At 45.8% G+C, this 25624-nt stretch overlaps 1 protein-coding gene across 2 annotated transcripts in view; it reads left to right on the top strand.

Annotated features, from left to right (window-relative positions):
- The window catches only part of LOC147013893 (uncharacterized), a 106313-nt gene that overhangs the window by 41169 nt on the left and 39520 nt on the right, over positions 1-25624 (top strand). Inside the window, exons 3-4 of one of the 2 annotated variants that reach the window (XM_085851212.1) lie at positions 8780-9077; positions 14995-15114. In XM_085851212.1, coding sequence (XP_085707338.1) covers positions 9002-9077; positions 14995-15114 — 196 coding nt within the window. In that variant the 5' untranslated portion in view covers positions 8780-9001. The remainder of the gene's footprint in view (positions 1-8779; positions 9078-14994; positions 15115-25624) is intronic. The other variant, XM_085851211.1, reaches the window with a different exon arrangement.

Genomic DNA, 25624 nt, shown 5'->3' with positions numbered 1-25624 from the left:
ACGAACACACACACACACACACATGGAGTTAGCGAGGGACAATGAGGAGGAGCTTGGGGAATGTCCCGTGACCCGGTGCGAGCAGCAGGATAGCCTCCTTCAGGAACGTAGGGAGATGCTATGCCCCCCCTGAAGCGGACTACGACCAGGTGGGTCCGGTCGAGCTTTGCGAGTTATGGGAGGCGAGTGCTGTGAATGGGTACACGCGGAGCTTGGGGGGTATGGAGGCCCCGGGAGCACTTGTGGTGGCGCGAATTCCCAGCGTGATTGTCCCGGTGTGTGTGGTTCAAAAAGTGAGTGTGACGAAATGCGTGTTGAAACGCGCACATAGCGTGAGTGAAATGGCGTGCGTGAGTGAAAGGGCGTATGTGAGAGGAACCGCATGTGTGAGGACGCGGTATGAAAGAGAAATGGCGGTTGGTATGCGGGAACACGCAACCGTGTGTCCGAGTGAAAGTGTCATGGCGAGGTGTGAAAGCGTCATAGCACGAGGGAGTGCATGCGGTGAATGGTGATGAAGATGGCGCCAGACGAGGGACAAGGGCCATGTAGTGGCCGTAGCCGTTTTGATGACCGTGCCAGATTCGCACAGCAGCACGCGCGGGGTCCATGCTGTGCTTCGCACGAGGCCGCCACGTGCGCGTCTATGCGAGTGAAATCCGGTCCGGAAACACACACGGTGGATACAAGGCGATCCCGCGGACAGACAGAAGCTTGGCTGGAATGGTGAATTTGGATCGGACGGGTTCTCCAGGCGAGGGCTCCATGTGGTCTGCGCCGTGCGTTATGTTCGCAGAGCGCGCGAAGCAGTTTCCCCGATGCGTTATGCGTGCCCCGGCTTGCGCGAGAAATCGCGCGGTTTCGGGGTGCAAGTGATGTCATCGGGGATTCCGCGGCGCGGGTTACGGACGAGCAGAGCACATGTGCTCGCGTGGGGAACCCCTCAAAACGCGAGGCTGCTTGGGATGCACAGGGTGACGTCGTGGCTGCACGCATGGTTGGAATCCGGCAGAAGGGAAATCCCTGCCGGATGTTACCATCCGAGAAGGGACGAGGTGTGCAAAGCGCGAACAGCTGCCATGACATCACGGGAAAAGAGCGCAGGTTGTGAGTTGTCGCGCTGGTGCGCATAAAAAAAGAGAGAAAAGCAAGCCTCGCCACTTCGAGTAAACAGGATTCCTGGGCAGGGGGTAGGAGACCCCCTTGCTTAAGGCGCTGTCACACCTTGACGTTTTAGCCAGCAATGGCAACGTATAAAAATGTATAAAACGTTAGCGTACGCTGAAGTTTTGAGGTTTTTAAAAAAGTTTTGGTCGTATTCATAACGTGTTGGTCGTATGCATAACATATTAGTAACGGGCACAGAACGTTTCGTTGTGTTAAAGATAACTTATACCAACGAATGCTTAGACTGTTGTCAGCATTCACACACTATGCCCAACGATAGTTTAACTTAGTCATAGTGCGCTGCACGTATCGCCGACGAACTCGTGGCGTCTCTGTTAAAAACCTGCCGCTCGCCGATTTAAATCATAACCACCTGAAAATTGGAAATGTCAACATCGCAGTCACACCTTGATGATTTAGCCAGCGAATGCCGACCTATAAAAAATGTGTCTAAAACGCTGGGACACGTCGAATACGGTATGGGTAAGTTGTGTATACGTTAGCAGCACGATGAAAAACAATGAAGTGCGCTGGTATATTACGTGTTGCGTCTAGTACGTCGTGAAATTTCAAGCATGCTGAAAATATTATGACGTACTCGACGTATGGCTCACAAGTTCCGCATACGCTGGCGTAAGTTCTCGGCACGCTCCGCAATCGTTTACACATGTCGGCCACACGTTACTTGTATATGTTTAGCATACCCGAAACTTAATTTTTAACCTACGAGTAACGTGCTTTGAACATATTAGTAGCGTGCTTTGAACCTATGTGTAGCGTGCTTTGAACCTATGTGTAACGTATCTCAAACGCACATTGGCGTATGCAGACGAATTTGATTGACGTCTTCCGGACGACCACAGAACTTACTGAACGTGTTTCTAACTTACAGCTACCGTATAATGGCGTATTGGCAGCGTTTAGGGGAATTGGTATATACAAATGGGCTTCACAAGAGGAACCCATCAGTGTTCCTGACTCCATGTTGAGTAGATGTCAATGTCACTGGCAGTGGCAGTGGCAGTAGCAGTAGTAGTAGTAGTACTAGTAGCAGTAGTAGTAGTTCGAGAGAATTTAGTGATGTCGATGTTGGTAGTAGTAGTAGTAGTTCGAGAGAATTTAGTGATGTCGATGGTAGTAGTAGTAGTAGTAGTAGTAGTAGTAGCAGCAGTGGTAGTTCGAGAGAATTTAGGCATGTCGATGTTGGTAGTAGTAGTAGTAGTAGTTCGAGATAATTTAATGATGTCGATGTTATTAGTAGTAGTAGTATTAGTAGTAGTAGTTCGAGAGAATTTAGTGATGTCGATGTTGGTAGTAGTAGTAGTAGTAGTAGTAGTACTTTCAAGTAACGTGTTGCAAAGTGTGAACAACGTTCGTGTAGCGTGCTTACAAAACGTTACTCATAGGTTAGAAATAAGTTTCGGGTACGCTAAACATTACCTCCACGTATTTCGACTTATGAATAACTTACAAGTAACGTGTTTCAACGTGTGTCAACGATCGCATAACGTACCTACAACTTATGGTCGTAAATTACGTCGTAAATTTCAAGCATGAAAAAATTTGAGGAAAACCCAAAAGTTCAACGTTTAAAGCCAGCGTACTACCACTTATGACAGTGTTTTTCAGCGTGGTCTTAACATATACAAAACGTACCCATGACGTATTTGACGTGTACCAGCGTTTTACACAAATTTTTGCAAAAATCGGCATAAGCTGGCTAAAACGTCAAGGTGTGACTGGGCCTAAACCACAGCAAGGCAAAGTCTTAATGTCACAGTTGCGTGGTGCCAGGCAGGCCAGGCAAGCCTGGAGGAATGTCCTCAACCACACTCACAAATTGCTGCTCTACAAATGCATCGTAAACTTGCCGTGGTTGCTTCAATGCATGATGAAGGCCCTGAAGGTCCACACGGCGAGTCATCTGCAATATGTGTTTAATGGTGCGGGTGGGGCTCGTGCAGCCATCACGGTTGCATCCAACGTGCACAGCTCACTTGGTGAATCAAACCTGATTGCACAAACTGCTGCTACGAGGCCCCAAACTCTGCTGGGGCTGGATCTCTGGGTCAACTCTCGAGTCCTTTTCGTCTCCTTCAACTCAGTGTCGGGCCCAAGCTCATACCTGCCAATATATGCCTTCTCTGCAGCTCAAGGAGTGCCTCGACTGTGTTTCCCATTGGGTGCTGCTCTATCTACACCCTGACCTACTTATCTTCTGACTTCGGATAGCATGTCTTTTCGATTTGTGACACATGCTGATGAACAGGCCATAAATTGAATGGAAACACACTCACTCACCTGGCTGGGAGACTGTTGAAATGGTCGTTATCCTGCATTCTTCTGATATGAGCACTCGCTGCCATTGTTGATTGAACTTGTGTAACGGATATCTATTCTCCTCCAGGAAAGGGGTATGGTGATCATGTGTAATATAATTATTCAAATTTTCCTGTTAAGGAAAAAGGGGAGAATTGTGGAAGAAAGTAATAATATTAATGTACTCTCAATTATAATTGTTGCTGGTGCTTTATAAATTTAATTTTTATGTTGTAAGTCGAATTGGCTGTCAGTTATGCTTCCTTGTAGCCAAGAGTCTTTTGACCTAAATGTTGATAAAAGGAATGTCTCGCTCTCGAACAAGGTGACCTGGTTCATAACGCTGCAACTTTTGCCATGATTACGTCATTTGCTTTTCACCTAGTAGACACGTATTGCAATTGGAGTTCTTTTATTCTAATGCTTATCAGCCCCCTCCACTCCCACAAAAGCATATAAATGCCAGGAAATGTAATCTTAGTTTAGTGCAAATCATTATGGATGCTTACATCTCAGTGTTTTGAACACCATAGTACTATGTTAATAAAATAATCTGATGTAATGTACTTTCCGTTGTGGACAGTGAATTAATTATGGCTTTCATTTGAGTAACAGGATTTACATCGAGTCGGTTAAAACGTTAACTACAACATTCTACAACAACATGTAGGGTGAGACACGAGGGGACGAGCGACGTCACGATAATTGGGGAGAGTGAAACTAATAAACACAGAGACAACGGAAATGAAAACGGAGACAGAAACGCAGGAATTGAAAGAAATAACAGAGACATGGGAGATGGAACAAGTAGAAGGGAACGAATTGAATGAAACTAAAGATGAGCACACACACGTAGAGTTAGTGGGGGACGATGAGGTTGAGCATGGGGAATGTTTCGTGACCCAGTGCGAGCATCAGGATAGCCTCCTTCAGGGACAGAGGGAGATGGTAAGCTCCCTCGAAGTGGACTGTGACGAGGTGAGTCCGGTCGGGCCGTGCAAGGTTGAGTGGGTGAGTGATGCAAATGGGTACACGCGGAGCTTGGGGGGTATGGAAACCCTGGGATTTCTTGAGTTAACACGAATCCCCGATGTGATTGTCCCGGAGTGTGTGGTAAAGTGTACGAGTGGTGCGAGTGTGTTGAACTGTGTGCAGAATGCGAGTGTCATGCCGTGCATGAGTGCATGCGAGGAATTGGTACATGGACGGATTCAGACGGGAGACGGGTATACCGAGCCGAATGGGCCACTAGTAAGTATTTCGGGATCCGCGCCGATTTCACGGGACATTGCGTACGGGGCCCGCTTCACATTTCGCGAGCGACCGTCATGCGCATGCCTTCGTGTAGGGAATTCGGCGTGGAAACGCTCCACGTGGGATTCAACAATGCCTTGTGGACGGCTAAAATGCAGGCGAGTGCTGGAATTTGGAACGGAGGGTCGTCATGCGAGCGAGTGTGCGAGGCATCACATGCTGCGCGCCTCGTGTTCCGTTCGTGGAGCGAGCCCCCGGGACGATGCGCTCGTGCTGGCCTGCACGGGAAACCGCGCAGGTTCGGTGTGCGACTGACGTCATCGGCAAGGACCTCGCGGCACGAGCTACTGGCGAGCGGCGCACGTTGTCCCGCATGGGGAACCCCTCAGAAGTGAGCGCTGATTGCGATGCGCAGGGTGACGACAAGGCTGCATGTAGTGCCCAATGGAAGGGATGAACGAGCGAGGCGTAGACCGCCGCTTTGGCGGTGTAAAAAAAATAAAAATAAAAAGCCTCGCTCCAAGTACATGGCCTGGCACGGATGTGGTAGACATCCTGTTTGGGCAAAGGAAGCACTAGTTAGTGGGATGGGTTTAGCTTAGATAGACCAGCCTCATGGGGGCATGAGCCGTCCTCCATGGGGTGCGTGGACTAGTTAGTGGGAATGTTCGGTTAGATTTAGAATGGAAAATGGATTTTGGGAGACATGGACAGACATGGAATGTGTAGTGGGGATGTAGCTTTGCTACGTAGACTAAATGGAACGTGCATTAGTTTAAGGGATGATGAGGGAGCAAGATATAGTTAGGGGAACATAGGTAGAGTATGGAGTGGATTGAAAAGCAAATGAAAATTATATGATGAATGAATATGGGTCAGCGGGCCCGAGTGTGTGAGTGGAGTGAATGTGGAATGTATGGTGTGAATGAATGAGTGGGGGGAGGAGTGATTCCCACCCAAGTGACCCTGGGGTCAGTGTAATGTTAGGTTAGTCAAATTTATGAAAAGGAGGTCGTTTTGTTGTTGGTGTGGGAAGAAGGCTCGATACCTTTTGAAGGGTGCAGGAGTCAATGGACTGGCTGGGAGTGTGGCTGTGGAAAGGTGAGTTTTGAATAGAGGGCACCCCAGGTACTGAGAAGTCGGCCAGAGTAGGCCAAGGGTCCAAGGGACCGGGATAGTGTAGTGGGCACGGGCGAACCTTGGAAAGGGACCCGTAGCGCCAAAATGCCACGTGGGCATCGGAGGGGGCAATGCCGGGAAGGGAAACCCCCCGCGTTCATAGGGAGCAGGTAGGCTCGGAGACAGCCTCAGGGCCCGGGGGTGCCGTAGTTTGAGATTCGGCAGAGGGGAAATCCCTGCCAAGTGAGCCACACTGCCCAGCCATGAAATTGTGCAAGGGCACGAGTGAAAATTTGTGGGCAGGGCCCAAGTTAATAATGGACACCAACACAGGCGATGGGAATCATGGTTGTTAGAACCTATAGTTTAAAGAGCCAGGCGTTTTGAAAAGCCCCTGGGATAGTTTAAAGATTAATAAAGGATAGGGTAGATCGGAAACGTGTACTCCTTCGCACCATCCATCCCTTCACTCTCTGTAGGCCGCTGGACCCACCTTGGGAAAGATTGCTGAAATCTGTAGGAGGATATTCTGAGGCTTTGTTGGGCCTCGAGACAGGACGCTAGTCTCATCCTTATTCCCCTCCAAAACAGGAACATTGGGGTTGGGAGTTGATGGACAGGATAGGATAGCCGGACAAAGACGATAAAGGGGGTTAGGGAGATGAAATTATAGAGAAAAATAACTAAAAAATAAAATAAAAAGGGGCTAAATTTTGTTGTTTTGTTGTTGCAAATTAAGGGAGTGTGTATGGACAAAGACAGGCAGAGGCGATAAGTTGGGGGGAGACGGTAGCTTAAGGCCCAGTCACACCTTGACGTTTTAGCCAGCTTATGCCGATTTTTGGAAAATTTGTCAAACGCTGGTACACGTCGAATACGTTATGGGTAAGTTTTGATAACATTGAGAGCACGCTGAAAAACAATGCCATACGTCGTTGTACGCTGGCTTTAAACGTTGTACTTTTCGGTTGTCCTCAATTTTTCCATGCTTGAAATTTTAAGACTTATGCCAGCGTATGATTCACACGTTCCGCATAACGCTGGCCATTAGTTGTCGGCACATCACGCGATTGTTGACACACGTCGACACACGTTACTTGTAAGTTACTCGTAAGTCAAAACACGTCGAGGTAATGTTTAGCGTACCCGAAACTTTTTTCTAACCTATGAGTAACGTGTTGTACTCACGTTATGCAATCGTTGACACACATCGACACACGTTACTTGTAAGGTGCTCATAAGTCGAAACACATCAAGGTAATGGTTAGCGTTAGTGTTCCAGACTCCCTGGTTTTTTTTTTTAGTTTTTTTTTTTTGTTCCTTCCTTCGGTGTGATGGTGATTTTGACACTTCGATTTCTAGTGCGGTTATAATATAATATAATATAATTAATAGGCTGCCGCTCAACGATTTAAATCATAACCGCACTGTACACTGAACACCGTCATACCGAATAAAAAATAAAAAACCGGGAGTCTGGAACACTGACGCTAACCATTACCTTGACTTGTTTCAACTTATGAGCACCTTACAAATAACGTGTGTCGATGTGTGTCAACGATCGCATATCGTGCGTACAACTTATTCCCATCGCATGCGGAGCGTGTGTCATACGGCAAGTACGTCGTAAAATTTTCAACATGTACAAAATTACAAGACGTACTCCACTTACTACGACGTATGATAGCGTACTTTAGCGTTCTATTCATGCATACCAAACTTACCCATACCGTATTCGACGTGCGGCAGCGTTTTAGGCACATTTTTCAGAGGTCGGCATACGCTGGCAAGATCGCCAAGGTGTGACTGCGATGTTGACACTTCCATTTCTCCGGCGGTTATGATTTGAATCGTTGTGCGGCAGCCTTTTAATAACCTATGTCACGTCATCGTCGGCGATGCGTGCAGCGCGCTATGCCTAAGTTAGACTATCGTTGGGCATAGCTTGTGAAGGCCGACAACAGGTTCAGCATTCGTTGGTATAAGTTATCTATAACTCAACGAAACGTTCTGTCCGTTACTCATACGTTATGCATAAGACCAAGTCGTCATGAATACGTCCGAATCTTTAAAAAAAAACATCAAAAGATCAACAAAAGCCAGCGTTTTACATACATTTTAATACGTTGCCATTGCTGGCAAAAACGTCAAGGTGTGACTGGGCCTTTAGGTCCAAGCCCATTGCCACAGCGGCATGTATCCATGTACACTTTGTTGGTTCCCATCCATATATCTGGATTACCTTGGCACTGAGATGGGTCTTCCTTATGTTCACGAGGTGCTTTTCTTTGCACACCTGTTTCCCCAAGACTTCATCTTGGTGTGAGGAGGCTAATCACATTTATTCAGCCTGGTATCTTTGTGTGTCACTTTCTGGCACAATCAGTTGGTGCATGAATACATTATATATAAAAAGGGAGAGAAACAGGTCACGCCATTGTATATGCAATGGGGCACGGTTCCGGCCGTGTACCGTGTACCGTGTACCGTGTTCCGGTGGCTATTCTCATGTGCTGTGCTGTGGTTACATTAAATACTCCGCACGGTATCATCACCGTGGTGGTGTGATTCATTTATTCCTACAAACCTAAAACCGTTACCTTCTCATTGCCGCTGGTGGAGGTCTGTGCTCCACCGATTGTCGTTCTCATGTCTTTTGTGGGCAGCTTGTTCATTCACCCCGTTGTGTCCTTCTCCCCTCCTCTTGATCTCACTTTCATTTCTGTTCTGTTGTTGGTGTTTCCCCTTGCTATTAAAACTTGGCCTGTAAATGTTTCTTCCTCCCGAAATCCAACGATGCCAACCCCATCCACAAACAAGCCACCATCCCCACATCCACACCCCTCGATCTCCAACGCATCCACGTACAGTTCCTCAATAATTCCATTTAAACGTTTCCACCCCTCCGCTGCCTTTCCAGGGAGACCACAGCACGCAATTTGATGGAATTTGTTTGAACAGACAGGGGGGGTCAAACATTCCTCAATGAAAACCATTGCATGCCAGTTGACCGTGGATCCAGCAACACAGCCTCACGAGATCCTCCAATCAGAGCAATGCGCCCGCCCAACAACCAATCACATTTGAGAGTAATGCCCGGTTCACCGACCAATCAGATTCGAGCTTTCAAGTGTCTACGAAGATGGCGGATGCTGGTTTCTCCACCGTGTTCGACTGGACAGTGGAATTAGAAAATGTAGTAATCGATTTTTTTGCCGGTAAATATGATTATAAATGTATTTTAACTTACTGTACGAGGTTTGAAGCTTTTACAGGGAGGGTTACAGCACGGAGGCTCGTTGAAGCCTGCTGCCAGTTTTCACCTCACGTGGTCATTGTGTTTGGAGCAAGTATGTTCAAGTGTGTTTAGGATTTGTGTTTGTAGGATGAGACTTTTAAAATAAATTTGGGTTCTAACTGTTTCACATTCCCAATCGAGGCTCATTTGCTCTGTGGGAAACTTGGCCTTCAAGTTTACAATCTTCTTTTGTTTGTTGCACCATTACATCATAATTTTTTTTTTCTTCCTGTTTTGAGCTAACGATCATGATGCAACAAAATACTGACCAGTGGTGTTAAGAAACCCTGGCAAGTCTCAAATAAAAGACTCAATCTGTGCTTTTTCTCTTCAAAGTGCTATCATGTGAGTTTTCGTCGACCTTGTCTTACCGGGTTCTTTTGAGGCCTACCCATCCTTCCCCTGTTGGTGTACGATCGTTTTTATTTGTATTTTCTCCCAATTACCTCCAATTTGTATTTTCCACACTTTCCCAACGCTCCCTATCTATTCCCTCCCAACTAAACCCTCTGTTTAAATGCAAAATATAAAATACCTTTCTCCTTGCATACCCACGAGTCCCGATCCTTCTTCCTGATGCCGACACACGATCTTTATTCTCCATGAACTGACCCACTCTCGCCATTACCTTCACGATTTCTTCCTTCAACCTTCATTCACGAATGTCACCTCTTCTTCAAAAAGTTAATAACCTTCCTTGCATCCTTTCGATCAATACACCTCCTGCAACCACGTGTCTCTCCACTCTCTTCCTGATGTTTCATCGACCCAGCAGCTTCACTCTGCGTTTACAGTTCCAAATTCACCACACACCTCCACGTTTTTGCTTCAACCTTCACTTTTCTGAATGTTTCGCAATCCTTTATTTAAAATAAATAAATTCACTTTTCACTTTCCACCTCCCAGGGCCACGTGCTTCTTCTGAAACCATGTGATGTGTTTCCACCCCCTGCGTTTACCGATCCAAATTCACCTTTCACCTCACGATATTTTTTTCTGCAATCTTTTCATTACATCATCTGATGAAAAGTCTCTCAAACAATCTATCTATAATTCCAGCTGTGTGTGTGTGTGTGTGTGTGTGTGTGTGTGTGTGTGTGTGTGTGTGTGTGTGTGTGTGTGTGTGTGTGTGTGTGTGTGTGTGTGTGTGTGTGTGTGTGTGTGTGTGTGTGTGTGTGTGTGTCTGCTGTTTCTCGACAACCACTGGTCTGATCTAATTGAAACTTGCCAGCTATATTGTTGGGGACCCGAGTATGTGCCTTTTCAAGGTTTTATATTAATCGGACAAGTGCTTCCCAAGTTATGGTCATTTATTTACCAACCAATGACAGGACACATTGCTGCGTCGGCTTGGCCGTTGGGGAAGAGATCCTCAGCCGCATTCCCCATTACGGGTTACAACGTATGGACTTCCGGATAGTGATGACTTACTGTATTCTAATAATTTCTCGATTTCTTATGCGCATTTAGAGATAAACACAATGCCCCAATCCAGTCGTCGTTTCCGAGAGCGAGGGAACGGCCTGTGTGGCTGTTTGAAAGTTATTTTATTTTATTTTTTTTTTGCATGTACGGCCACACACGTACGGGCACGTACTAGTAATAACAATAATAATAAAAAAAAAGATCTCATAATGCTTCATCTTCCTCTTTCACAAGTGTGATACTCTTTACTGTGTCATAATGCACGACTCTTCTTCTATTTCAACAGACTGCTCTCAATTCGACCTTTCATTCATACCTTGCCGAAAAAAAGTCCAACTGTTAATTCGCCTTTATTGCAACCATCAAGAAATGTCTTTAATCGCATCTCTGAATGAAAAATTAAAAACCCCTAGTTTGCTGTGAATGTTCACTTTCTATCAACCATTCTTTTTTTCCAACTTCAGTACCAACTCACCTCTCAAAGCAACCATCACACTCTTCCCCTTCCAAGCCTCGCTCTCACCATTCTCAAAAACGCCGCCCTGACCTTTCGCCCTCAACTCTCCCTACTCACCCTTCTCCCACAAGCTGCCTCCTTCCCCTGCCCTCTCACCTCCATCTCATCACTCCACTTCCTCAAATCCTCAACTGCCTTCTACCCCCTGTCTTGTCCCCTCTCTCTCCCAACACCACAGTTCCTTTTCTCCTCCTCATCCGGCCCCCTCCCCGAGCTATTCTGCAGTCCCCCCACACTCCTTCAACAACACTCCTTCCCCCCCACCTCTTTCCTTGTCCTACCCTCCTCCTCCCCTCCCATCCCCTGCACCCAAACCCTCCTCCTCTCCCTCTTCATTAACAGTGTGGACCACAAATATCCGGGGCCTTCGCTGAAACCTTACAGATCTTTCCATACAGGTTGCTACTGACAAACCAGACATAATCTGCCGAACAGAAACTTTCCTCCCTCAAGATGTCTGACTCCCAAGTATCTCTCCTTGGTTACTCCCTCCTCTGGTATGACAGACCTGAGCCTCGTCCTGGTGGAGGAGCTGCTCTCTTCATCAAAAACTCGATTCCTCACTCTCCATGCACTGCCCTCATTCCACCACACCCCCAGGAATACCTCTGGTTACGGCTTCCCCTCCACTCCCACCTCATGTTTCGATGTGTACTGTACCGTCCACCAAACAGTGATAACTCCATTTACATCTCACGATCCGAAAACATGGACCAACTTCTATCTCTCCATCCAAACTCTCTCTTCCTCATATGGGGTGACTGCAATTGTCATCATGCCAGTTGGCTGGGTGTGGGTACCTCTCTCACCTGTCATGGCACTTCAGCAAAAGCTTTCTGCGACTCATTTTGACTGACTCAATCGGTCAACTTCTCGACTCGGATCTCGAACAATGGTACTCCATCTTTGCTGGATCTGATTTTGACAAATTTCCCTGAAAATATCTACTGTTCTTCCTTTGCTCAAATCGGTTCTTCCGATCACGTACTTGTCAAAGTGGACATCTCTCTGGCTGTTATCGGAGAACCATCTCGGCGCCGTCGAGTCTGGCATTTCACTTAAGCCGACTGGCACGTCTCCAATTAGCCATCACACTTCAAGAATGGACTCCCGTCTCTTTCTCCAACATCAACTCATCCTGTGAATTCTTTCAAGGAAACTTACTCTCCCTCATGCACAGATTTATCCACTCTCGTCTTCAGTTGTCCTACGCTTCCTCCCACCCCTGGTTCACTGAAGCTTGTGGCGAGGCAGTTGTCCTGAAACAACTTGCCTTTGCCTCATGCAAAGCAAACCCAACTGAGGGTTATCTAAGTTCCTTCCATAAAGCTCGGAACAAGTGTGTCTCACCCCAGGAGAGCCAGAACACAACATTTTCTCAGCTCAAGTCTGAATTCTCAAACCTCTTTCCCTCTTCCAAGTCCTGGTGGCATCTAATCAAATCTGTTTTTGGTGTATGTTCCCCCTCCAACCCCTCCCCTTACCTCAAATGGTCCCACTGCTGATGCCGCACGTGAAAAGGCTGAATGCCTAAACTCAGTGTTTGCATCAAAATCTTGTGTCCAAAACCCATTGCTTTCTGTACCCACCTTACCCAGTCGCACCCAACTGTCCCTGGACTCTGTGTCCTGTTCTCCTGACAAGGTTGAAAGCTTGCTGTCAAACTTCGAGTCAGATTCTGCAACCGGTCCAGACGGAATCGGCCTACGTGTCCCAAAAACCTGCTCCTCTGCTCTTGATCACCCTCTCTCTGGTCGATTCACCCCCTCATTTGCTCAAGGTCATCTGTCATCTGCTTGGAAATCAGCAAACATTACAGTCCTGCATAAAAAGGTGCAAAAGCAGATCCCTGCAACTCCAGACCAATCAGCCTTCTCCCAATCATCAGCAATGTTATGGAATCCATCATCGCTTCAGACATTAAATCCTTCCTCTTCTCCAATGGCCTGATTTCCGATCATCAATTTGGTTTCAGACCGGGTCACTCTGCCCTCGATATTCTGCTTCTGCTCTCCCAACAATGGATGGAGGTCCTCAATGCCGGACGTGAAAGCAGAACCATATCCCGAGACATATCGCGTGCTTTTGACATGGTCTAGCAACCTGCCCTGCTCACCAAACTCTCTTCCAATGGTATCCACGGCCATCTTCGCTTATGGCTCGCAGACTTCCTCTCCTGTCACAGTCAACGTGTGGCCCAAAATGGAGTTCTTTCATCTCCTCTTCCTGTCCAGGCTGGAGTTCCTCAAGGCAGCCTTCTGGGCCCTGTTCTTTTTCTGGTGTTCATCAATGATCTCTCCGAGCCTCTGGAAAATCCTCTTTATCTCTTTGCTGATGATTCCACCCTCTGCCGTACCATCTGTCATCCCTCAGACCAGCAAGCAGCAGATTCTTCGCTCACTGCAGATCTGGGTAAAATCACAAACTGGTCAACACGTGGAACATGTCTTTCAATCCGGACAAATCTCACACTCTCACTTTATCTCTCCAAAGGGACCACTTGGAAAACACCCCCATCCACTTTCTCAACAATTCTCTGGAAGAAATCCTTTCTTTCTAGCTTCCAGGTCTCACTCTCTGCCATGATCTTTCCTGGGAAGGCCACATTTCCAACCTGGCCTCCAAAGCCAGTCGCCGACTGGGAATCTGCCATCGTGCAAAGTCCTTCCTCGGCCGACTTGACCTCCTGACTACATACAAAGCTTTCGTCCGTAGCCTGATGGAGTACTGCTTCTCCTCTGGGCAGGTGCTCCTGTCTCCCACCTTTCTCGGCTTCACGCTGTGGAAACCAAGGCATTTCTGTTGGTCGTATGGCAGCTTAGCTGCCAGGGTATCTATCATTTCTTGAAGCGCAACTGTGTCGCTGATGCTTTGTACACAGTGCTCCTCCACCAGCACACACACTGGAACTGGAACTCATTTTGCTGACCTCGGAAGGATGACAGGCTGAGTCAATGCCCTGGTGTATTAATTCAGCGGCCGACGGGGCTTGAACTCAGGACCCTAGGATCCCAAGCCAACACCCTCACCACTGAGCCAACACCAGGCCAAGGCATTTCTGATCATTGGCATCTCCCGCGATGAGGCTGAGTCTTTGGGCCTCTCACTCTCTCACCACAGACAGGTCGGTGGTCTTTCTGTCTTCTACCATCTCTTCGCCGGTCTCGCCTCCCCTGCTGTGTCTGCGATTTGTCCCCACCATATTTCCGCAGGGCGCTCAAGGTCCATCAACAACCCCCTTCTGGTAAAACTACCAAAATAACGAATCATTGCTCTCCTTCACTCTTTCATTTTCTTTTTTCCCACCTTTGGAATAAACTCCCTCACTCTGTTCAATTCCCTTCTTCCCTCCAGGCCTTCAAAACAGCTGTTCACCACCACCTCTTATCTTCCCACATCCAAATCCTCGATCTTTTCTATCAAATCCTCGATCATTGGGTGGGAGTGCGAGTGTGGAGGAGAACAGTGGGACAGGCATAGGGACATCACTGGACTGTTTGTTTTTAGTTTTTTTTGGAGCGTGAATAGTTTTGCGAGTAAGCAATGCATAAGCACTGACCGAATGCTCACCTTTTGGCGAGACCTTCTCACAGACATCACAATCACCCATCCATACCTAAGCTACTTAACGGTCTTGCCAACGTACATGCACCCTTCTATATCCCCAGTTTCTTAAGATCGAGTGTGAAAGCGAGTATTTGTTCCGCAACTTTCATTGCAAGTCACTATGACTCGTCTAAATCCCAGCCTTCACACCCAATGTCGGACTTGGAGTTCATCAAAATTAGAACTCGAGTCATGTTTAAGTCTCAGCACGAGATCACAGCCCGACATCACGTTTACTCTTCATTGCAAGTTGTGCGTCTTCTTTGAATCTTTTGCAATTTGTTCGCAGAAAACCCGCGCCTGTGGAATCATCGGAGGGAGGATTATTACACGAGAGAAAAACGTGCCCAGTTGTTGAAATATCTCTGCGCTCAACTCGGCACACGTCATCAAGGAAGTAAACTGACTGGTATGCATTTGTATTTCTGCGCTGATAATGAGACATTTACAAATTCATTTTGGCACACCAAGTGTTACAAACATTTACTGTGACCTCATTATACATTGCAGTTACATATTACATTATAAATAGGAAGAGGGATTTAAATTGAGAAAAGGGGAGAGGAGTGGGGATAAAAGGGAGGGTCGGGGGACAATTTTTGGAGAGAGAAGAGGAAGTGTATGGAAGGGAAAAAGAATGGAGCATCTCAGGTGTTATTAGTGAAGGCCCAAGGTTTTGCACACCAAAGCACACATTACTGAAAGGAGAAGCACCTGTCCACGTTTATGTTTGTGTGTCCATCTGTCCGTCCCTAACGCTTTATTCTTAAGGGTTCCTGCTGCCGTAATATGAAAAAATTCATACCATTGGAAAGCTAATTATCAATTTACTGTCCATGTGGAACAAAAATCCATATCTGTTTTATCATAAAAAGCCCATCTTTCTGGGAGGGAAGAAGATGAAGAATAACCTTGAAGCTTCAGCTCGACGTCACTTCCTTGTTAATTAGAAGCCTGGAGAGGAAGAGGGGATAAAGGAACTCCTTGAAGCTGGACGTCACTTCCGGGCTTCCAGTTTAGGGATCGGCGCACGAGGACGACTGGGTGGCGATCTCTCCTTCCAGGCCCTTTGAAGCTGTTTCTGTGGCGGGGGTGCAGCAAGTGGTGGCGGAGGTGCAGTGGGCGTGGCCGGTGGTGGATGTGTAGCAGGTGCGGGCTGTGGAGGATGTGCAGCAGGCACGGGCGGTGGCAGAGGTGCAGCGGGTGGCCCGGTGGCGGAGGTGCGGGTGCTGCCGGTGGTGGGTGTGCAGTGGGCGGAGGTGCAGCAGGCACGGACAGTGGCAGAGGTGCAGCGGGCGGATGTGCAGTGGGCGTGGAGGTGCAGCGGGCATGGGCGGTGGTGGAGCTGCAGCGGGCGCATGCGTTGGTGGAGGTGCAGCGAGTGCGGGTAGTGGTGGATGTGCAGCAATAGAAGTTGGTAGAAATGAGGTCTGGGAGAGAGTTTTGTGGGTGATGAGATTATTAAATATGTTGATTCTTCATTCTGCAGGACGGATTGTCGACACAGAATTCTGTGTAGTTTTGAAGGAGCGGGAGTGAGGGACATTGACGGAAGGGTAAACGATATTGTTTCGGGTCACGGCAGGAAGAAGTTGGTTGTGGTTCACCTCGGTGCGAATGATGTTGGGAAAGTTTACTCAGAGGTTTTGAAAAATAGATACAGGATATTGGGTAAGCAGCTGAAAGCAAAGGGTTGTGAGGTCATGTTTTCTGGGATCCCCCCAAGATTAGGAAACGATATAGAAATTATGAGCAGAGCAATACATGTCAACCAATGGCTGGAAGAATGGTGTGGGGAAGAAGGTTTTACATTTCAGAAGCAGTGGGCATCATTTAGGGGACAAAGGGAGTGTTTCCAGAATTATGGCCTTGTATTAAATAGAAAGGGGGCAGCAAGGTTTGCAGTGGGAATTGAAGGAATTCAGGCTTTTTTAGGTCAGCGGAGGGTGGAGAAGCTATCAAGGAAAGAACGGATGAAGCAATTGGGATGAATAAGGCAAGGCAGGAAAATTGAATTTCAGGAAGGGAAAAGTTAAATATATTCTCTATCAATGCTGGAAGTTTAAAAAATAAGATGGAAGAGCTTGAAGCCAAAGTAGATAGTGAGGAGTATGATATAGTTGCAGTGAGTGAGACATTGTTAATTGAGGAGAGTAACTGGAGGACAAGATGAGAAGGTTACAAGGTGTGTTGGTGTGATAGTAAGGAGAGAATAGGAGGAGTCGCAGCAATGTGGGTAAAGGACAGCATTGCATCAAGAGAAAGGGGTGACATCAAGGAAGGAATAATTGTTGAGGATTCTGCGTGGGTTGAGATTAGAGATTGTAGAAATAGTAAGATACTGGTGGGATTCTTTTATTGGACTCTGGGTGGGAAGGAAGAGGAGGAAGGAGGAGTTCGTGAAGAATTAAAAATGGCATGTGGTCAGGGAAGAGTATTTATTGTGGGGGATTTTAACTTGCCAGGGATAGATTGGGTCCAGGAACAGGGAATGAGCAGAGGGGATGAGGATTTCCTCATTTTATTGCAAGATTTCTTTTTTAACCCAGTTCATAGATAAGCCCGCGAGGGGGAGTGCAGTGTTTGACCCCCTTTTAAGTAACGATCCCAATATGGTGGAGGAGGTGGAGGTTGGGGAGCATTTTGGAGAAAGTGACCATAACATTGTGTGTGCAAGGATTCTGTTGAGGGTTCAATTTCAGGATAGTAGGGTAAGGCTATTAGATTTCAGGAAGGCAAACTTTGACACTACAAGGAGAGAATTGGGTGATGGAGATTGGGAGACTCCAACAACAGGACAATCACCATCAGAAAATTGTGAAAACTTCAAGGACCAAATGTGTAGAGTGCAGAGAAAGTACATTCCAATGAGGTGTAAAACTAGAAGTAGAAAGAGACCAGGGTGGTTGAGCAGTGAGATGAGGAACGCTATGAAGGAGAAGCAAAAGGGATTTATTAGATTTAAAACAACAGCACTGGAGTTAGATTTATATCACTATCGGAGTAAACAGAAGCAAGTGAAGGAAATAACTCGGCAAGCCAAAAGAGAGTATGAAAAGGACATGGCTCAGAATATTAAACATAATAGCAAGGCTTTCTTAAAGTATATCAGGAGAAAAGAACAGGTTAGGACCAGTGTGGGCCCATTGAGGAATCTCACCAGGAGAGTGGTTAGTGATGAAAGTGAGATGGCAGGCTTATTAAACAGGTATTTTTCTTCAACTATTACACAAGAACAGTCAGGAGAATTGCCAACAGCTGAGAGTATCGATTGAGGAGGTGACGAAGGGCTTTTATAGAAGATCCAGGTTGTCGTGGAGGAACTAAGTGTCGTGAAAGCAACAGCTGTGTAATCAAAGAGAAGATAAGGCTCCGGGTCCAGATAATACGCAACCGAGAGTATTAAGGGAGGTGGCTGAGCAGGTAATCGAGATGTTAATGGATATTATCAATCGCTCATTGGAGTTAGGACAGGTTCCGGAGGATTGGAGCGTAGCAAATGTAGCACCAATATTTAAGAAAGGATGCAGAGAAGAAATGGAAAACTATAGACCTGTGAATTTGACTTCAGTTGTGGGGAAGGTGTTTGAGACATTTATTAAAGACTGGATGAGGAACCATTTAAACAAATACAAACTAATGAAAGGTAGTCAGCATGGGTTTTCCAAAGATCGCTCCTGTTTTACAAATATCTTCGAGTTCTATGAAGCAGTGTCTGATTGGGTAAATGAGGGAAAAGTAGTGGACAGAGTATATCTAGACTTTGAGAAGGTATTTGATAAAGTATCACATCGGAGGTTGTTTGCCAAAGTTAGGGCTTGCGGAGTGGCTGGTCAGGTAGCTAATTGGATTGCAAACTGGCTTGGTGATGGGAAGCAAAGAGTGGCTGTGAGTGGGAGGATGTAAGTAGCCCGGTACCTCAGGGATCAGTACTTGGACCTAATATATTCAATATTTACATCAACAATTTGGATAATGGGGTAAAGAGTAAGCTTTCCAAATTTGTGGATGACACAAAGCTTGGAGGTAAGGTGGACAGCAGAGGGCGTGGTGAACAGATTCAAGAGTATTGATACTTGTATGGATTGGGCAAAGGACTGGCAGATGTAATTTAAGCTAAGCAAGTGTAAGGTGTTGGTGATGGGGAAAAAACAATGAAAATCGAGATTACAGGATGCAAGGGGTTATTTTGGAGCGTGTCACACAGGAGAAGGATCTGGGGGTGGTAATAGATACGGGAGGTAAGCAGGCAGCACAATGCCAGGCAACTATAGGTAAGGTAAAGCAAATCGGGTTTTTGGCTGTATAAGGAGGGGGATCAATTATAAGTCAAAAGAGGTGGTGTTGACATTGTACAGGAATTTAGTGAGGCCACATTGACAATGTTGTGTGCAGTTCCGGAATTGCATAGATGCCACAGAGAAGGTTCAGCGTCGGGCTATGAGATTGATTCCAAGCCTAGCTTGACTCAGCTGTGAGGAGCGGTTGAAGGAGACAGGGTTTTATTCACTCAAAAGCAGGTGGTTGCGAAGATATGATGGAGATGTTTAAGATAATGAAGGGAATCGACAAAATAAGTGTAGATGAATTATTCAACAGAGTGGAGTAGTAGACGCGGCGATGGGTCGCCGAGCATGGAAACTATAAGATATAGAGCAAAATGGATGTCATATCGTGGATAGGGAATCATCTTAAGATTGTGCATATCAAATCTCATCCAGTTCCATCTCCTGATAACTACTCGGTATCCATTTGAATGAAAAGTACCGAAAATGCTGTTTGAAATCGGAAATCCCCGAAGTTCGAGGGGGTGCTGTGGGTGAACAAAGATCTAAATCGAAAATCCGGCTCGATCGTTTGTGCACAATGTATTCCTGACGATTAGTGTGAATTTTCATGACCATCCGACCATAACCCGAGGCGGAGTAGCATTTGGCGCGAAGACACCTCAAGCTCTCGCATATTATCGATTTTTGCACGAATTGACCTTTGACCCCTGACCTCAGCGAAATCGGTCAATATGTCCTGAGGCAAAGTTGTAGTCCTCATTGAGTACCATGAACCTGCAAAGTTTTTCGTATCGATGCACTCACCTGGTCGCTTGGGGGCCTTCAATTTTCGTGCATACCATAACTGTCGGGGGCGCTGCGGGTAAAGTATTCCATATATCACAATAAACGGAATATATTTGATAGAGCATCACCTGCAGATCATTCGTGCCAAATTTCATAAGCATACGTGGGATAATGGCTTTCGGAATTAATTTCGCGTGAACAATACCGATTTTGAAGGTTTTTCGGTTGTTGCTATGGAACCAAAGCATCCGCAGCAACCATCACAATTTCCAAAGCCTGAGGTCATAAGATGTATCTACCACCCGAGTTTGGTAAAAATCGGCCCACGTTTACTACCAATTATGCTGATGACAAACGAACAAACATCCAAACAAACAGACAGAATTACTGACAATAAGGGTCACCTATTTCGGTGACCCAACAGTGACAGAACCAGGGGCCAAAGCCTGAGAGTCAAGAAGATGAGAGTTAAGACAGGAGTGAGGCAAGGGACTTTCACTAATAGAGCAGTTAATGCATGGAATGGTCTCCCTGGAAAGGTGGTGGCAGCAGAAAAAGCAGATAAGTTTAAATTAGAATTAGATAGGTACCTGGAAGATATGGAGATGGAGGGGTATGTGGATGTTGATCAGACTTTGAGGTCTTTTAAGTATTGATGGGTGATTGTGTATAGAGTGCTGTTGGTGGGGGTCTTGTTAAGGGGGGTTGTGTGGTTGATGTGTGTTTTCAACCAAGCCCGTGCCCCCTCTCTGAGGGTAAGAAAATAAAAAGAAGAAAAATTACAACAAAAAAAATTACAAAAACAAAAAAATACATTTTTTTTGTTCTCTCATTAATTAAAAACTTTTTTTTTTTGCATTTTCTTTCTTGGATCATGGGTTGGTGTGGTATTCGTGCAGGCACGATGGGCTGAATGGCCTCCACCTGTGTTGGATTTCCTTTCCTTGTTTAATGTAGCAGTTCCAACGGTACGACAGCAGGAACCCTGATGATGAAGTGTGACAGACAAGGAAGGAGCATGCAAAATTATACATGGTAATATTTATCGACACAATAGAAAAATATTTAATCGCACAGAGAAGGAGCACACAAACAACCACAGCCGCTACGACAGCTGCAACAACAGCAGGTATGTGTTCTAAGAATCCTTTTAACTCGTGTTTCACGTTATTTTAGATCCTTTTTGAGACCCACAAATAGACATGCAAGATGTTTGTGAAGTGAAACATGCTGTTTTTTGTTTAAACCCATCAGTGAAGCGATGCTGGTCTGTCGATGCATGGCTCGTCTCAATGCATCTTAATCAACATAAACCCCACTGATGACCCAGTTTTGGCTCAAACGGATTCTGATGCAAACATAATCTGTTTCTCCTCTACTTGCAGTTGGAGAATTGAAAGCTCGATGGAAAAACATGAGGACACACTTCCAAAGCGAGCACAAAAAAGTTACAATGTCAAGGGCCTTTGGAATGGGGGTGGACGATGTCTACAATTCCAAATGGCGCCATTATCCCCGACTGTTATTTTTGTCCGAATGTGAAGATGACCAGTTTAACAAAGATCATTTCATCCGAAAAGAAGAGTTTTCCGAAAGACGTACATTGGATGAAATAACAGCAAATGATTCCATAACTTCGGGCTCGTCTACACTGTCAGAAGGAACGGTGACGCTTGAAGAAATGCCAGGGGCTTGCTCAAGTGACATTGAGCTTCAGGAATCAAGGCCGAAAAATTCTCGGACTAGTGGAGAAAAAGGAACCGGAGACGCATCGATGGAAGCTCTGCAGGGCCCCGTTCAATGCCTTAAGCCGTTTGACAAACCAAATGATCATAACGGATTCTTTAGTTACGTGACTGAGTTTCTGTTAGCCTTTCCTCAAGATAAACAAAGAGAGGCAAAAATGAAAATGACAGAAACAATGCATCGGCTCGGAAAAGGTAATCTGTGAACCTTTATTCTTGAGTGGTTCGTGTTGTGAAGTTTCACCAAGTTGAGTTGTTGCTGTGAAGTGCCACTTTTCTTTGTAATTACCTCGCACGTGCAATGCGAAAACCAGGGTTAAGCAATTGCCTCACTTTGTCTGTCTGTCTGCAAACGTCACTTTACAATCGAGGAACAACTTCATTTCAATTGAATGTTTTATTTTTTAAGACGAATTGGAAAACGAACCTGCAGTTTAACAGAACTTTGGCTCTGAATTCGTCCTGATCGCACATGCGCAGAGAGGAGTGAGATGATCTTTTTACTCTGTCTGCCTTTCTGGCGGTGAAACAAAATTTGAAATCATTGCAAAACGGAAACTTACTGTTTTTAGTAACGGCTTAAAGAACACAAACGGGCATGGAGAACTAATCTAACATATTAAATAAGGTGGTGCAAAAAACGCTACATTAACGGCGGTGAACTCCCAAAATTTCTGGAACTTTAAAAATATTAATTTTATTTCAATTGAATTATCGACTTGAACACTGGAGAACACAAATCGCCTTATTGACACTTTCAAAAACTTACTGTTTAGCAATATTTGGACATAATATTATAGCGTGTTAGGTCATCTCGACCAATCAAATTTGGCCTTCGCAGACCCCGCCCACGTCCTTGTTTTCTTTAGACTGCACAGGGTGAGGTGTTCCATGAACTCTCTAGTTTGTTGTTTTTTCAAATATAACATCAGATCATGTCACCATGTGAAATATTCTGATGGATCTGGCTGAGGGGATAAATGTGCTCGGATTACATGAGTTATTTAAAAGTACGTGCTGGCGTAAGCATGTGTAATTACTGTTGTTGAGGTTGTTCGAGGAAACTCCCTTGCATTTTCCCTCCCAATCTGTTTGTGTCTACACCCATATCTCCACCTTGGTGTTTATTGTGGTTTTCGCCATTGTAATCTATCATGTTTTACTTTTGTAAAAATGAAGGGCAGGAGTGCACTTGGGTTTCAAGGATTATAAGGAAATTATGCGCACGAGGAGGCCATTCGGCCCATCACGCTTTGCAATACCATTGCATCACCAATATCATTGCATCACCAATACCAGATTTTAAAATAATTCCATCAATTCCCCTGCCCTTCATATGCACCTTTTGGCTGCTGGTTACATCATTGTTTCAGGGTGCGGATGTGCCCCTGATGCAGTGACCCCATTACCAGTACACTGGTACTCATTTCACCAACCTCAGAAGGATGACAGGCTGATTCAACCCCATGGTGTTAATTCAGTGGAAACGGAGCTTGAACTCAGGATCCGAGAATCCCAAGCCATCCCCCTAACCGTAAAGCCAACACCAGGTTCAAATTCTATGAACTCTCTTGCCAAGCAGTCACATGAGATGGAAGCCTCCAGAACTACATACGTCCACGTGAGGGGGAAGGACAGTGCTCCAGAGAGCAGAGAGTCTGCCGATAGTGTCGCCCCACGAGAAACTATAAAAAAGGACCACCAACAGTAGAAACCATTCTCTCTGTGCCCTGGACTTTTTCTCTCTCTACCTCTCTCCCTGTGCCCTGTCTACTCCATGGACTTACCCCCCTTACCGGTTCCTTGTTTGACAACACCAGCATTCTGTTATTGTATCTCTCTCGGTGTGTGTTCTTGCTGTCAATGGTGCACTGTGGTGCCAGGGAAGTGTTGAGTCCTTCGAGTTGCTCGACCCCGGAGAATTTTGACAGGATGTTCTGGCGCAAGCCAGGACACTCAAGCCGCATGTCTTTCTTGTCATATTCTCCCTCCATCTGTCCTGTCACCCAAATGAGTTGATTAAGTTTGTCGTTGGCACAGTGGGCACAAGGATTGTCGTTATTTATTCACTGGTACCAGTTGTTTCGCCACTTGTGGCCAGCTCTCTTCTTTTCTCCTTTGCCCTGTTTTTCTGGTTATTAAAATCTTCCTGTAAATGAGAACCTGTGTCTTGGACATTTGGGAATGCACAACATTGGGGAACTCCAAGCATGTCCAATTAATTTGCATAATAAACCCTCAAAACGGGTAGAATCTGGAATGGCGCATTTAATATGCTATCGGTAAAGATGAGTTCCCGGCAGAGCTCTGCTCGGCTATTCTCTGTCAGCAGATTTGTTACTGCCGGACGGTTTTTAACCATTGGCGTGTATGCAAATGAACTGCGGATGATTGGACAAATTTGAGCCATTCCCGTCTGGTGGACCCTGCGGTCGTTTGAAGACCACCGAGTGTTCCAACATATAAACGTCTCAAATGCATGAATATCCTTTGGAAAATTACGGTTAAAAAGCAGAAAATAATCAGAACACCAGTGGCCAGTTTATCCTCGAATTTCATTGTTCGCTTGCCATCGTGGGCAGCCTGTGACTCCTGGTTGCATCATTTTCTGGGGGTGCAACTTCTGCAATGCCCTATATTGACAGTGCACTGGTACTCATTTCACCAACCTCAGAAGGATGACTGACGGACTAAGTCAACCCCACCTGGTGTTAATTCAATGGGTAACGGGCGAAAACTCAAGACCCGAAGATCTTAAGCCAGCTACCTCAACCGCGAAGCCAACACCAGGCCTACCTTCATTGCTCTGAAGTGTGTTTAAAGAACATCTTTAGAGTGAAACAAAGATTAACTTTCAAAAACTCTGAATTACTGGATCATTATGTGGTTCACTTTACATCCTTGCATGGAATAATGCATCTTAATGTGCACTTGATTGTGTTCCTTTAAATGATCCATGTTCTGAATCTTGTCGTGTGTGTCGTGTTTGATGTGCTTGCCATGTTTCCTGTTAAAGTCGATTGCAACCTTGCGACAGCTTCCCGTACCAGCCATGAGGATGATTTCAATACGTTCTTCATTTGACAAAGGCATTCTTGAGGGGAATCTGAAAATAAGAAGATATAATTTTGGGAGAAGATATAATTCTTCTATGTATGAAGAATTTTGGGAGACATTTTGCTGAAAGTGTTAATTTTCCCAATGTATGGAGACTTTTGGGACACCCTGTATTTGTGCACAATTTCTGTGTACCTTGCCCCCATATTGTTCATTGTTGGCTGTGAACACGCACATCATGTCACATTTGCATTTCACAGCCACTGGAGGATGTGACATATTGCTTTCTCTCCATAAATCACTGTGATAGAAGTGATTTTACAGGTGATGTGATGGAAGAAAGAGACAAGCATTAGGTCTGAAATCTTGGACTGGGAGAGGTTGGCCAGTCATGTGCAACCTTGTAGAGCTGAGGGTTGCAGGCTCACCCAGAAATCCAGATGAACATTGCACAGGAGTCTTTTTATGCAACCTGAAATTATGTTTGCCTGACTTAACTATTGCTGTTTGATTATGCTGACTACTCAACAGTCTTTCATCTCCTCAAGTGCTGAATTTCTTTTTCTGATGAATTTTTTTATGTGTACAAAATCTAGGAGACGGGAAAAGGCAACGTACTTCCTGACAGTGCAGCAACAACTCGGAGAATGAAGAGGAGTGGAGGTAATCTTCAAGAGGATTGAGTTGGGTAGGATTAATGGGGGTAGAAAAGATTGCTGTTTGGGATGACGTTGTGACCCTGGTGTTGGCTTAACGGTTCGGGTGGTGGGCTTGGGATCTTAGGGTCCTGAGTTCAAATCCCACTTCCCCATTGAAATAATACCAGGTGGGGTTGACTCCACCTGTCATCCTTCCGAGGTCAGCAAAATGAGTGCCAGCTTGCTGGGGTGATTGAGCCATTCGAGTATCCTGTGTCGGGGTGGTGACCCATCCAGGATTGTGCTCAATAGCCTAGGAGACTGCTTCTGCAGCACCAATGCTCTGCATAGAGGTTGGTTCCGATGGATTGGATTGGATTGGATTACGTGTACAAAATCCTGGA

Source organism: Eptatretus burgeri, chromosome 13 (genome assembly GCF_056783735.1).
Source record: "Eptatretus burgeri isolate ZD-2024b chromosome 13, Ebu_testis_v1, whole genome shotgun sequence".
In the NCBI taxonomy this organism is placed as follows: domain Eukaryota; kingdom Metazoa; phylum Chordata; class Myxini; order Myxiniformes; family Myxinidae; genus Eptatretus; species Eptatretus burgeri.
This window is presented reverse-complemented; position numbering and strand designations above follow the sequence as displayed.